The sequence below is a fragment of the Pseudophryne corroboree genome, chromosome 6, assembly GCF_028390025.1.
Source record: "Pseudophryne corroboree isolate aPseCor3 chromosome 6, aPseCor3.hap2, whole genome shotgun sequence".
NCBI lineage: Eukaryota > Metazoa > Chordata > Amphibia > Anura > Myobatrachidae > Pseudophryne > Pseudophryne corroboree.
In genome coordinates, this window is record NC_086449.1 from 791,174,303 (window position 1) to 791,189,377 (window position 15,075).

The 15,075-nt window shown below is 38.1% G+C and overlaps 1 protein-coding gene across 4 annotated transcripts in view; it reads left to right on the top strand.

The window, feature by feature from the left end:
* LOC134933540 (protocadherin gamma-B1-like) overlaps positions 1-15,075 on the top strand; it is a 543,090-nt gene that overhangs the window by 107,583 nt on the left and 420,432 nt on the right. Inside the window, exon 1 of one of the 4 annotated variants that reach the window (XM_063928836.1) lies at positions 805-3,384. The exons of 2 other annotated variants lie outside the window; for them this stretch is intronic. In XM_063928836.1, the coding sequence (XP_063784906.1) occupies positions 964-3,384 (2,421 nt within the window). In that variant the 5' untranslated portion in view covers positions 805-963. Of the gene's footprint in view, positions 1-804; positions 3,385-12,273; positions 14,760-15,075 lie in introns of those variants that run through there. One more of the 4 variants, XM_063928848.1, reaches the window with a different exon arrangement.

Below are 15,075 nucleotides of genomic sequence, written 5' to 3' on the forward strand. Positions count from 1 at the left end.
GGTAAATAATGTCACCGGTTTGCAATGGATAGTGCATGTTTTAATGTTAAACATGATGTCCACTTTTATAAAAGTGTATATAATAAGAGAAACAGTATACTTATTTTTTTTACCTAAATCACTATGAAAAAGCTTTTGTAATTTACAAACAACTGTCTATTTTTATTTATTTTTTGTAGCTTTGTGTTGAGGCTAAAGAGCAGTGCAACTAATGTACCATGTGCTGTAAGTCACACCCAGGAGGTTTACCAATAACACTCAGACATAACACCATAATGTATATCACAAAACTAAATAATACAGTATAATATTTCATGAAAACTATCACCCAGTTCTCTTTAGTCTAGAAAGGGTATAAAACAGCTCTGACAGGTCATATTAATATTTATGAATTGACAAATTTAAAATATTTTTGCAAACAGAAAATTTCAATGAATTTTATGCAGCAAATAATTTTTGTAAATAATAAATACCTGTTTTTTTTGTTATACTTTCTTATGAAAGGTATTTACTGCAAACGCAAAAACTAGAAATACTTTGATCTATTATATGTCAGTATTAAAATATATAAAAGAGTAGAAATATGCTCACAATGCTTAAAAAGAAAACAAGTCACCAAATACTATACAGTATATGTAGAAATCTTTAAATGGATACTTGAAAAATAATTTAATAGTATTGCAGTTCCACATTTTCACCTCAGAGCGCCGCTGTTTAACCAATAAGGAAAAGAATACAAAGCTGGAGATCCACTGGTATTTTCATCACTCACACACACACACTGCAAATCTGCAGGAAGACACACAGCCATTTTCTGGATTCTCACATGCAAAGACTAAAAGATATTTTTAACATATTCTCTTGAAATTTTACACTAAGCAAAACAAGAAAAGTTTTGGATATATACTAATCACTGGATTACAGATACTAGCCTTTAAAAGGATATTTTGCAGAAGATTTTAGATGCAAATGAAGCCTCCTACACAGACATACAAAGGAATCAGATGGCAAGTAATATTTTCCTTATTATCATGGCTGTGTCATTCAGTCTCTGGTCAGATTCATTATTCTGTTGTAGAAGAGATGAGAAAAGACTATGTTATAGCAAATATTGCAGCAGACCTTGGATTAGATATCAAACAGCTCTCATCTAGAAAACTGAGAATTGTATCTCGTGTCTCAGAAAAATATTTTTATGTAAATGTAGAGAATGGGAATCTGTACATTAAGGACAGGATAGACAGAGAGAGACTGTGTGGGGCAGCAGCTACCTGCTTCCTAACCTTTGATGCTGTGGTTGAAAATCCTTTAAATGTTTTCAGTGTCAATATAGAAATTCAGGATATAAATGATAATTCCCCTATTTTTTTTCATAAAAGAAGTATTGTTGAAATTATTGAATTTACATCACCAGGAGCCAGGTTTCCTTTACCAAATGCAGAAGATCCAGATATTGGAATCAATTCAGTACAGACATACAGGCTCAGTGACAATCAGCATTTTACATTAACTGAGAAAACCAGAACAGATGGGAGCAAGTTTCCAGAACTTGTGTTAGAAATGCCTTTAGACAGAGAGACACAAAATGTCCATGAATTAATTTTAACAGCTTTTGATGGAGGAAATCCTGCTAGAAGTGGTACAGTCTTAGTTAAAGCAGTTGTCACTGATGGCAATGATAATGCTCCAATATTTACACAAGATTTGTATAAAGTTAGCATAAATGAAAATACTCCACTAAACTCTACAATAATTACAGTGAATGCAACAGACAGAGATGAAGGATCCAATGCACAGATCATGTATTCCTTTACCACAACTTCACAAAATGTTCACCATACAGGTGTATTTAGTATTCACCAAACAAAAGGAGAAATTAAAGTAAATAAAAAATTGGATTTTGAGATGATAAGTAATTATGAGCTCTCCCTGCAAGCAAAGGATGGAGGTGGCCTTATTGCTCATTCCAAGGTATTAATAGAGGTAATTGATGATAATGACAATCCTCCTGAGATATCCATCACATCATTGTCTTGTCCTATTCCTGAGTATTCCACACCTGGCACAATTATAGCTCTGATTGAAGTTCATGATCAAGATGCAGGTGGAAATGGAAAAGTTGACTTTGAAATAATGGAAAAAGTACCTTTTCAGTTGATATCATCATCTGCTAGATACTACCACATTATTGCAGCAAGTGCTTTGGACAGAGAGATTGTATCATCTTATGACATCACACTTCTAGCTACTGACAGAGGATCTCCCCCACTTTCCAGCAGAAGAACTATCAGATTGGAGATATCAGATGTTAATGACAATCCACCAATATTTATGAAATCTACTTATGTTGCTTATGTGCCAGAGAACAACTTACCGGGATCCTCAATATTCAGTGTACAAGCATCAGATCCTGATTCTGGGGACAATGCTAAAATTATTTATTCGCTATTCAGCAATAATACAGATGATCTCCCAGTGTCCTCTTATCTGTCCATCAATATAGAGACTGGGGTTCTTTATGCTCAGAGATCATTTGATTATGAGCAGCACAAGGAGTTTCTAATACAGGTAACTGCTAGAGACAACGGATCTCCATGTATGAGCAGTAATTCAACACTAATTATCCGCATAGTGGATCAGAATGATAATGCACCAAAGATCTTGTACCCATCAGCAGACAGTGGTGGTCCAGCTGTGTTTGAGATGGTCCCTTTTGCCTCTGAGGAAGATTCTTTAATAACTAAGGTGGTTGCAGTGGATGCAGACTCTGGACATAATGCTTGGCTCTCCTATAACTTCATACAAATGTCAGAAACATCTCACTTTACCATCAGTAAGCACACGGGTGAGATCAGGACATCACGTGTCTTTCATGAGAAGGATATTCTGAATCACAAAGTTGTGGTGATGGTGAAGGACAATGGAGACCCCTATCTCTCAGCTACTGTTACAATAAGTCTCATTGTTGCAGATAATTTCCAACAGGTGGTTCCTAAACTCAGTAATCAACTGAAAGTTGAAGATTCCCAATCCAATCTACAGCTGTACTTAGTAACCGCACTTGCTCTCATTTCCTTGTTATTTATTGTAACTATTTTGTTGGTCATTATATCAAAATGCAAACAATCAAAGCCTTTACCAACCTTTACATCTCTAAGTACAAATCTGTATCCTCCAGTTGATCCCAGAATGCTCTCATTGTATAGTGATGGATCTTTACCATTTCCCTATTCATACAATGTGTGTGTGGCTTTGGATACCAGTGAAAGTGACTTTACATATCGGAAACCAAACCAAGATGTTCCAGTAGAAAATCTCATTGATGCTGATGATCCAGAACTTGGTAACGAAACTACAAAAGAAAAATTTTCAGTCAGTGATCAGGTGAGTTCTTGTATCATAGATAATGTTAAGATACAATATAAAATGTAACTGTTTGCATTATTTTAGATTAGAAGTTAGATGTATAGTGAATGTGTCTACTTTTATCTGCTGTGTATTTTCCTTAAGTGGCAAATTACATACAGATGTGTCCTCACACATCTTCTCTTAAAATATTGGCATGGCGTGGCATTTCTGCGATGCATATGCATTGTGGATACACGTACCTCCACCAGCCCCTTGATGTGTTAGTAATCATGGGTGCATGTGTATGTATGCACCCATGATTGCCACCTCGCAAAGTCTCTTATAACTACGCGTAGCAGAAGCTGTTCTAGTAGTCACTATTAATATTGGTTCTTAGCTTTTCTAAACATATAGTCTAACAATAAATGAAATTCACAGTAGAAGGGCTCTTCACAACCAGTATTCTGAGAGAAACAGTAATTTCAATGCTTCTGTGATTTTATTTAAACTAATGGTGGAGAGGACCCACCTATTTGATACAGTATATATTGACTATTGACAGGAGGGCTTAGGCAGGGCCAGTGAAAGGTCTCTCTGCAACCTAAGCAAAGCTTCAGAACTAGCGCCCCCTAAACTGCATATCCCACCACCACCATATCTCAGAGGGGAGATGCAGGTCACCACTTGGTGGGCTGGGGTGAATTGCATTATTATACATATACAGAGAAAACAGACAACACTAAAGGTCTTTTAAAGTTAAAAAGTACAGTATATTGTAAATAAAGTCACAAAATGTTGTGACTTTGTTTACAATACACGTTCACTTTCAAAACCTTGAGTGACGACCTATGTACAGTATAAATGCTAGCTGGCATGCTATGAATTGTATATGACACTGAGGCCAATTTCACATTTTTGCTGAGTGCTGTGATAATATATAATATAATACATATATATATATATATATATATATATATATATATATATACAGGTTGAGTATCCCATATCCAAATATTGTGAAATATGGAATTTTTTGACTGAGAGTGAGATAGTGAAACCTTTGTTTTCTGATTGCTCAATGTACACAAACTTTGTTTAATATACATACTTATTAAAAAATATTGTATTAAATCACCTTCAGGCTGTGTATATAAGGTGTATATGAAATATAAATGAATTGTGTGAATGTACACACACTTTGTTTAATGCACAAAGTTATTCAAAAATAGTGGCTAAAAATACCTTCAGGCTGTGTGTATAAGGCGTATATGAATCATAAATGCATTCTGTGCTTATACTTAGGTCACATCGCCATGATATCTCATTATGGTATGCAATTATTCCAAAATATGGAAAAATCCTATATCCAAAATACTTCTGGTCCCAAGCTTTTTGGATAAGGGATACTCAACCTGTGTGTATATATATATATATGTGTGTGTGTGTGTGTGTGTGTGTGTGTGTGTGTGTGTGTGTGTGTGTGTGTGTGTGTGTGTGTGTGTGTGTGTGTGTGTGTACATATATTGTACCTGCATATCAGATCTGGTAAAGATATTTAATTTTAGGTGTATACATACATATGTACACACATACATACTGTATATTTTATATGCTCTTATTGTGTTCCATCCCATCTGTAGGTTCATTACTGACCACACTCTTCCATATGTACTCTATTGTGCCCCAGTGCCTGTGGCTTACTTATTATGCTGTTTACAGGTGCAAACCACCCATGGGGCTGAAAGATCTGTACTGCCTGTGGTCCAGCTGAAACCCCCATATGTTACTTACCTAAAAGTTTTTTCTTTGGTTTCTCTTGTAATTGGCATGGTTCCTCTTACAGGTGGCAGCAGCATTACAGCATACCTCCCAACTTTCAAAACCAGCAATTTGGGGCTCTTGTTCGGCAAAGCCGTGTGCACCCAAAAGGGGGTATGGTCTTGGCAAAAGGGTATGTGGCTCCACGGGAATGCCACTATTGCGAGCCATGCCTCTCATGGCCATCACTGTGGGGGCATGCCCAGTGCTCTGTGATCTGCTGGCATGCCCCCAGCCTCTCTGTCTCCCATGAATAGACACTGTGCTCATGCACAGAGTATCTATTCACAAAAAAATGGGACTGTCCTGTGAAAATGGGACAGTTGAGAGATATGTTGCGGTGACACTGCTGGGTGCAGACATGCAGCCAGGTGCTGCTTGCTGCTGGAGAGCTGGGATTCAGGGGCCTGGAGTAGGTGCATCAGGGTCATGAGGATTGGCCGTGGTGGTACCATAGGTACATCCACCTCCTATGTGCCTTCACATGACTTGATGTTACATGTGTCAGCATTGGGGAAGTGCCGAGACATGATGTGGTAAAGCCTGTTAGTGGGGGCTGCACCTGATTAGACCCACAGCAGCTGCAGCCAGCACAGTGTAAAAGGAGGAGGGTGCATTCAGAGACATCCTCCAGTTTTATGCTAGATGAATTCAGTGGCACCCTTCAGTGGTGTGGGCCCCTAGGCAGCCACTTAAAGCTGCCTAATGGTAGAGACCGTCATGGTCTTAGGGGTGGTAGACCCATTGCAATAATTTGATTGCATAGAGAATTGTCTATCTTCATGAACAGTAATTGAAAGTTTGTCAGGTTCTGCATTGTGTTAGGTGGTTTGCAGTGCACTCCCTGACACCAGGTAAAGTTGCAACACATTGGATGGTGTTTTTATTTTTATTTAAGTACACAAAACCTAAACCTAGACAAATAGATTTTTGCCATTACTAACAGACTTTCACATTAAGGTTTAACAATTATTTTAATATTGGTCTTTGATTTCCATGAAAAGAATCATGCTGATTCTTGAAAGCTGTGCTCATGTTTTCATGCAAAAAATTATTTGAATAATAAATGATTTTCTGGATCTCTCTGCTGCATTTAACACTGTTGTGTTCAGAACACAGCCTAATCATAGGTATCTTCATGCTTATCAAGCTGCTCTTTCAGTGTTCTTTCTTTGAACCAACACTTCTTTCAGTTGGAGTACCGCAAGGCTTAGCACTAGATCCTCTGCCTTTCTCAATCTACTGTATATCACATCTCTTGGCAAATGTATCAGCTCTTTTTTATTTCAGTATCATCTGTATGTGGAAGGTACTCAATTCTACCTATCCTCTCCAGATTTGTCACCATTTGGTTTGGTTAGTGTTTCTGAATGTTTTTCCATCATTTCATATTGGATGTCATCTCACCACCTGAAACGTAATCTTTCCAAAACAGAATTAATAATATTTCCACCTGTCGATAGTAGTTACAGTACCAAGCTGATATCTCTATCACTGTTGATAACTCGATAATAAACCCTAACCAGCAAGCTCACTGCCTAGGTGTCATCCTTGACTTTGAACTGTCCTTTGTTCCACACATTACATGTGTTTCCAAACTATGTTACATACATCTAAAAAACATATCCAGAATGCTGCAGTACCATATCTTACACAAGAAACTGCAAAAACTCTAATTCATGTACTCACTGGGCAGATTCAAATGATATATCACTCCCAATCTCCTTTCTAAAGTGATTCCCATTATTGCGCATATTGCTCCCCTAGTAATCAGGTTTAGCTGCGTAAAGAGTTGGGCGACCTCGCTACCCCAGGGTGTAGCGAGCTGAAATGATTATACCACGCCCGTAAGCAGAAACAGAACGGATGTGGAAGGGGGTGAAAAAAATTGATTACCGCCCATTGGCCCTCATTCCGAGTTGATCGCTAGCTGCCATTTTTTGCTGAGTAGCGATCAGTTAAAAACGGCAAATCTGCGCATGCGTATGCACCACAATGTGCATGTGCGTCGTACAGGTACAACAAGCATCGTGGTTTTGCACAGGTTCTAGCGCCGCTTTTAGTCGCACTGGCGGTTGCAAGGAGATTGACAGGAAGTGGGAGTTTCTGGGTGGCAACTAACCGTCTTCTGGGAGTGTTTGGAAAAATGCAGGCGTGTCCAAGCATTTGCAGGGCAGGTATCTGATGTCATTACCGTGTCACTCGTCGCAGCAATCATTGCACAGAATAAGTAACTACAGGGCTGGTCTTGTTTTGCACAAAATGTGTTTGCAGGCATAATGCTGCACATGCGTTCGCACTCCTGCAAAGCAAATATACACTCTCCCGTGGGTGGCGACTATTCGTTTGCACAACCGCTAAAAACTGCTAGCGAGCGATCAAATTGGAATGAGGGCCATTATCTTCCACATTGTTTATTTCAATAGTCTCTTTACTGGTCTTCCCCAAAACACACTTCCACCACTACAGTATGATCCATTTTGATTGTACCTGTGAGGCTGATCTTCCTTGCTAATTGTTCGTTTGCTGCTCCGCTCTGCCAGTCCCTCAATTGTTTTCCTGTATTCTACCAAATTCAATAAAAATACTTTTACTTACATATATGGCTATTAACCAAACTACACCAATATAATGTACATCTTTTTGCGTATCTCAAAATATCCCCTAACCTGACCACTCTACTCTGCACAAGATCTGTATCCAGGGTCAGGCCACCAGCCCACAGGGGTACAGGGGAAACCCCAGTGGGCCCCACTGCCTGTGGGCACACATCCTCCTCTAGGTATCAGGTTCCAGACTGTCTCTTCAGTTATACACTATGTGAGGAAATGAGGTCTGTGACAATTAATATAGCTATGCCTCATTTCCCATGTCAAATATGTACTTTTTATACCCATATCAATATACATTAAATTCATCTGTTTGTTCATTCTCCATAACATGTCCATTGCTGCTCACCCAATATTGTGTTTAAATCAATTTTAATAACGTGTATATATATGCAATTGTGTTATGTTATGTGTTACCCTTTAGATAATGTATTCATGTTAGACCTAGTTTCCTGTTGTTTACTAACAGCATAGTGGACACTCAAAGGGTGAGTGCACCATTGTCCCTTTTTGTTTACTCCCTATTGTCCAACAGTGAGCTGACCAGACATGGTGGCTCACTGACTGATGTAATCACCTTGATTAGAATATGTATTGTATTCCAATGCTGTACGATCCTAAGACAAAGAAGTCACACACACCCCTGCAATATGAAGCTGCTGGGGGTATAAGTAGAGCTAACCAGAGACCTGAAGGAGAGAGATTCTTTGACCCCAGGCTAAGAACTAATGTTCTACCAGGGATCTGCTTGGGGACCCATTATATTGGCTTTATCTAGGACTCTGTGTTGCTGGAAAATATTCTATGCTCCTTGACTAAAGTGCCCTACTCACTGGCCGACCCGCCGCCGAGCTGCCCGACGGCGGATACGGCCGACGAGCGACCCGGCGACGGGGGGGCAGTGACGGGGGGAGTGAAGTTTCTTCACTCCCCCCGTCACGCGGCTGCATTGAAGTGCAGGCAAATATGGACGAGATCGTCCATATTGGCCTGCATGCACAGCCGACGGGAGATCAGCGATGAATGAGCGCGGGGACGCGCATCGTTCATCGCTGGAGTCTCCACACTGAAAGATATGAACGAGTTCTCATTCATTTATGAACGAGATCGTTCATATCTTTCAGTAAATCGGCCAGTGTGTAGGGCCTATAAGAAGTAATGTTCTGTCAGGAGTTTGTGGTGGGAATTGTCATGTGAAATTGGATTACAGAAGTGTGCGGAACTGTGTATAACTCATTCTGTTTAATAAACCACTGTTGGTTTTTCATCTACCACCGTGCTTGAGTGATTTGGGACCCGGTATCTTCACACACTGTATATGTTACATTATACTGCACAGAACTATGGTGTATTTTCTACAGTGCATTTCTATAGTTAACCTGGTACATTATCATGCATGCACTAACAGTATTTACTATATATATATATATATATATATATATATTTTTTTTTAAATATATATATATATATTAATAGTCGCAGACCATGCATATTTTAATGGGTAGACAAATCTCTAAGGTGGATGGCCACTACCCTAAGCATGGGCCCTGATAATTGCATTCTTCAGGTGGGCCCTTCATGTCCCAGCCTGACACTGTCTGCACCTCTCATCCACATTCATTACTTTCTCCCATTCATGGTTTTAGAACTTTTGGGGGACTGTACCCACTCTGTGGAATTCCCTGCCAAGCACTATGAGACTTTTCTCTAGTCTCCAAACCTTAAGGCATCCATTAAAACCCCGACACTCAGAATGCTTATCAGATTCCAGAACCACCCACATAACCTCCATAGCTATCCTTCCCTATTACATCGCTTCTATACAGTCCACACATTCATTTACATATTTTGTCTTTCTTTATTTTCACATCCTGCTGACCCTAGGCCAGTGATGGGGAACCTTGGCACTCCAGCTGTTGTTGAACTACACACCCAGCATGCCCTGCTACAGTTTTGCTATTTGGCCATGCTAAAACTGTAGCAGGACATGCTGTATGATTAGGTCATAAAGCCCACCAAGTACCTATGCACCTAGATAGACCAATATGCAATATATAGCACCTATCCTTGTGTATCAATGCCTATTTCAATATAGATAATAAGTTGCAGGCAGGGCCATCTTACCTCTTTGCCTGTTATTACCCAGTTTTCTTTTAATACTATTTTGTTCTGAAATGTAAAGTGCAATGGAAAATGCTGGCTTTATATAAGTAACTGTTAATAAATACTGTAAATAAATAATTAACTCCTATATGCCATGTAGCACACTTTGTTCTTTTTGGTAAAGTATATCATTTTGTAAGAAACTTCAATGTATATAAAGTGTTAGCTCAGTTTTACTTGTTTTACAATATATGTAGTTAATTATTCATTGCTGACTGATATTGCAAATGCAAGAGTCTCTTCAAAGTGACTTTCCTTTAATGAAAGTGTATTGATTATTTTTGAAATTGTAAAGTAAACCAAAATGTAGCTTTACTGAAAATTAAACATTTTTTTGTAATATCCACTAAGAGCATCATAATATATTTAAGCAGTTTTTTACTTTTTAATTTTCTATTGTTTTCTGTAATTCTGATGAAGAGCTGCAGTATTTTGAATCTACTGCCCCCTGTATTGTGATGATCTGGTTCTCCGGGTCAGGTTGGAGAACCACCATTGGTTGGTTTCCGAACTCCATTCAGCTCCGAGATCTCATTCTCAAAGCAGAATGGTTCTGGTAAATGAGCAATGACACAGCTGCCAGGTTAATAATGAATATCACCAAGTTGGGGAAGGATAGTGCAAATTTTAATGTTAAACCTGATGTCTAATTTTACAAAAATACTGTATAATCAAATAAACAGTATACTTTGATTATTAGTTGACGCGCTATGAAAAATATTTTGTAATTTACTAAAAACTCTATTATACTGTATTAAGAGTTCTTTATTTTCTGTTTTTTATTTAATTTATTTTCTGTAGCTCTGTGTCAGGGTTACAGAGCAATGAAACTACAGATGTGTCCAGGTACAGATTTGCTGCTTTTAGCAGCGTGCTGTAGCGGGACCGTTCGCATCGCTGCCAGGTCCAATACAAGTGAATGGGAGGTGGGCGTATGCGCACATTGGCTCCCATTCATGTCTATGGCATAACGGGAGCCTGCGATCACATGCGGCCAGCTATGCCACACTGTCCTTGCTGCTATGCCTATGCATCACATCAAAGTGGTAGAGGGACACATCTGTAGCATACCTTTTATTGTAAGTCACCTCAAGAAGGTCTCCAAATAACATTCATATAACATTCATCCATGAGACATAGAAACATAGAATTTGACGACAGATAAGAACCACTTGGCCCATCTAGTCTGCCCCTTTTTTACCATATTTTTAACTTAAACCTTATTTGATCCTTATTTCTTTGTAATGATATCCTTATGTCTATCCCATGCATGTTTAAATTGCTCTCCTGTCTTAGCCTCTACCACCTGTGATGGGAGGCTATTCCACTTGTCCACTACCATTTCTGTGAAGTAATTTTTCCTTTAATTTCCACTGAACCTACCTCCCTCCAGTCTCAGTGCATGTCCTCGCGTCCTATTGCTTCTCTTCATTTGAAGAATGTTTCCCTCCTGACTTTGTTAAAACCCTTGATATATTTAAAAGTTTCTATCATGTCCCCCCTTTCCTTTCTCTGCTCCAAACTGAACATATTGAGATTTTTTTGTCTTTCTGGGTATGTTTTGTGATGTAGGCCATGCACAATTTCAGTTGCCCTTCTTTGTACAGTCTCTAACGAGACCTTACTGTACATTCACAAAGCTCATTGTAAAAATAATTGTAAACATTTGCAATCATTTGTTGACACAGCTAACGGACACATGAAAAGAATTACTATAAATATCCACTTGCAATCGCCTCTTCCAATTCATACAATAGGTAGGTACAGTAGTTAAATTAGTACAAAAACAATGTATTGGCAGTATAGTTCTAGAAGTATAACATTTCATGAAAACTATCACCAAGTTCTCTTAGTATAGACAAGGTTATCAAACAGCTCTGGTAGGTCATACGACTACTTCTGGGCTGTCAATTGAACAACATTTTCTGTAATTAGAAAATGTAAATGCCTGTTATTTAGTTTGTTCCATATTTTTTTATAAACACGTGTTTTATTAGTTTTGCTTTCTTATGAATGGTATGTACTGTAAACACAATTATTTGAATAGTTGTGATCTGTAATAAAAGGTATAAATATTCTTATATTGATTAAAATGGAAAAAACGAATCACCAAACACTGTATATTTCTTGAAGTAAATACTTGGAAAAATAATTTCAAAGCATTGCAGTTCCACATTTTCACCTCAGAGCGCCGCTGTTTGACCAATAAGGAAAAGAATACAGAGCTGGAGATCCACTGGTATTTTTATCACTCACACACACTGCAGATCTGCAGGAAGACACACAGCCATTTTCTGGATTCTCTTTACAAAGACAAAATTATGTTTTTAAGCTATTCTCTTGGATCAAGTAAATAAGGATTTTTCACTGGATTACAGGTACTAGCCTTTTCAAAGGATATTTTGTAAAAGATTTCAGAAGCAAATGATGAAGTCTCCTACACAGACATACAAAGGAATCAGATGGCAAGTAATTTTTTCCTTCTTATTATCATGGCTGTGTCATTCAGTCTCTGGTCAGACTCATTATTCTATTGTAGAAGAAATGACAAAAGACTCTGTTATAGCAAATATTGCAGAAGATCTTGGATTAGATATTAGACAGCTCTTATCTAGAAAACTGAGAATTGTATCTCGTGTATCAGAGAAATATTTTTATGTAAATGTTGAGAATGGAAATCTGTACATTAAGGACAGGATAGACAGAGAGACACTGTGTGGGGCAGCAGCTACCTGCTTCCTAACCTTTGATGCTGTGGTTGAAAATCCATTAAATGTTTTCAGTATCAATGTAGAAATAAAGGATATAAATGATAATTCCCCAATTTTTTTTCAGGAAAATATTATTGTTGAAATTATTGAATTTACATTGCCAGGAGCTAGATTTCCCTTATCAAATGCAGAGGACTCAGATATTGGTAGTAATTCAGTACAGACATACAGACTCAGTGACAATCAGCATTTTACATTAACTGAGAAAATCAGAACAGATGGGAGCAAGTTTCCAGAACTTGTGCTAGAAAAGCCTTTAGATCGAGAGACACAAAATGTCCATGAGTTAATTTTAACAGCCTTGGATGGAGGAAATCCTGCTAGAAGTGGTACAGTCTTTGTTAAAGCTGTTATCACTGATGCCAATGATAATGCTCCGATATTTACACAAGATTTGTATAAAGTCAGCATAAATGAAAATTCCCCAATCAATTTTACAGTAATTATTGTGGAAGCAACAGACAACGATGAAGGATCCAATGCACAGATCATATATTCCTTTGCCAAAACTACACATAATGTTCACCACACAGGTGTATTTAGTATTCACCAAACAAATGGAGAAATTAAAATAAATAAAAAATTGGATTTTGAAATGCTAAGTAATTATGAACTCTCTGTACAAGCAAAGGATGGAGGTGGCCTTATTGCTCATTCCAAGGTATTAATAGAGATACTTGATGATAATGACAATCCTCCTGAGATATCCATCACATCCTTGTCAAATCCTATACCTGAGGATTCCTCACCTGGCACAATTATAGCTCTGATTGAAGTTCATGATCAAGATTCAGGAGAAAATGGAAATGTTGACTGTGAAATAATTGAAAAAGTACCTTTTCAGTTAATATCATCATCTGTTAGATATTACCGAATTATTACAGCAAGTGCTCTGGACAGAGAGAAAGTATCTTCATATGACATCACAATTCTAGCTACTGACAGAGGATCTCCCCAACTGTCCAGCAGAAGAACCATCAGATTGGAGATATCAGATGTTAATGACAATCCACCAATATTTAAGAAATCTTCTTATATTGCTTATGTGCCAGAGAACAACTTACCAGGCTCCTCAATTTACAGTGTACAAGCAGCAGATCCTGATACTGGCGACAATGCAAAAATTATTTATTCAATTTCCAGTTCTAATACAGATGATCTGCCAGTGTCCTCTTATCTTTCCATTAATATAGAGACCGGGGTTCTTTATGCTCAGAGAACATTTGATTATGAGCAGTATAAGGAGTTTCTAATACAGGTAACTGCTAGAGACAATGGATCCCCATCTCTGAGCAGTAATGCAACATTACTTATCCGCATAGTGGATCAGAATGATAATGCACCAAAGATCTTGTACCCATCAGCAGACAGTAGTGGATCAACTGTATTTGAGATGGTCCCTTTTGGCTCTGAACAAGGATCATTAATAACAAAGGTGGTTGCAGTGGATGCAGACTCTGGACATAATTCTTGGCTCTCCTATCACTTTGTACAAGTGTCAGAACCATCTCACTTTATCATTAGTCAGAACACAGGTGAAATCAGAACATCACGTGTCTTTCAAGAAAAAGATATTTCAAATCACAAGGTTGTGGTGATGGTGAGGGACAACGGAGACCCCTCTCATTCAGCTACAGTCACCTTAGGTCTTCTTGTTGCAGATAACTTCCAACAGATGGTTCCTAAACTGAGTAATAAGCTCAGCAATGAAGATCCCCAATCCAATCTACAGCTGTACTTAGTGATCGCACTTGCTCTCATTTCCTTCTTATTTATTATAACTGTTTTGTTGGTCATTATATCAAAATGCAAAGATTCAAAGCCTTCACCAACCTTTACATCTCTAAGTACAAATCTGTATCCTCCAGTTGATCCCAGAATGCTCTCCATGTATAGCGATGGATCTTTACCATTTCCCTACTCATACAATGTGTGTGTGGCTTTGGATTCCAGTGAAAGTGACTTTACGTATAGGAAACCAAATGAAAATGTCCCTGTAGAAAATCTCATTGATGCTGATGATTCAGGACTTGGGAATAAAACTGATCAGGTGAGGGTTTTTTTAAATAGATATTGTCATGTGAGGTTTATATATGTTATAAAATGTAAGAATGCACCATTATTTTAGGTAGTATATGAGTTTTCTTTAAATGTCAAATGAACATAACATTTGGTAACCATACAAGTAGCATAACTTAGTACTGTAGGTCATGCATATAATATTTTATGTCAGGGATATTATATTTGAAGAATATAGGTGGTCATTCCGAGTTGTTCGCTCGGTAAATTTCATCGCATCGCAGCGATTTTCCGCTTAGTGCGCATGCGCAAGGTCCGCACTGCGACTGCGCCAAGTAAATTTGCTA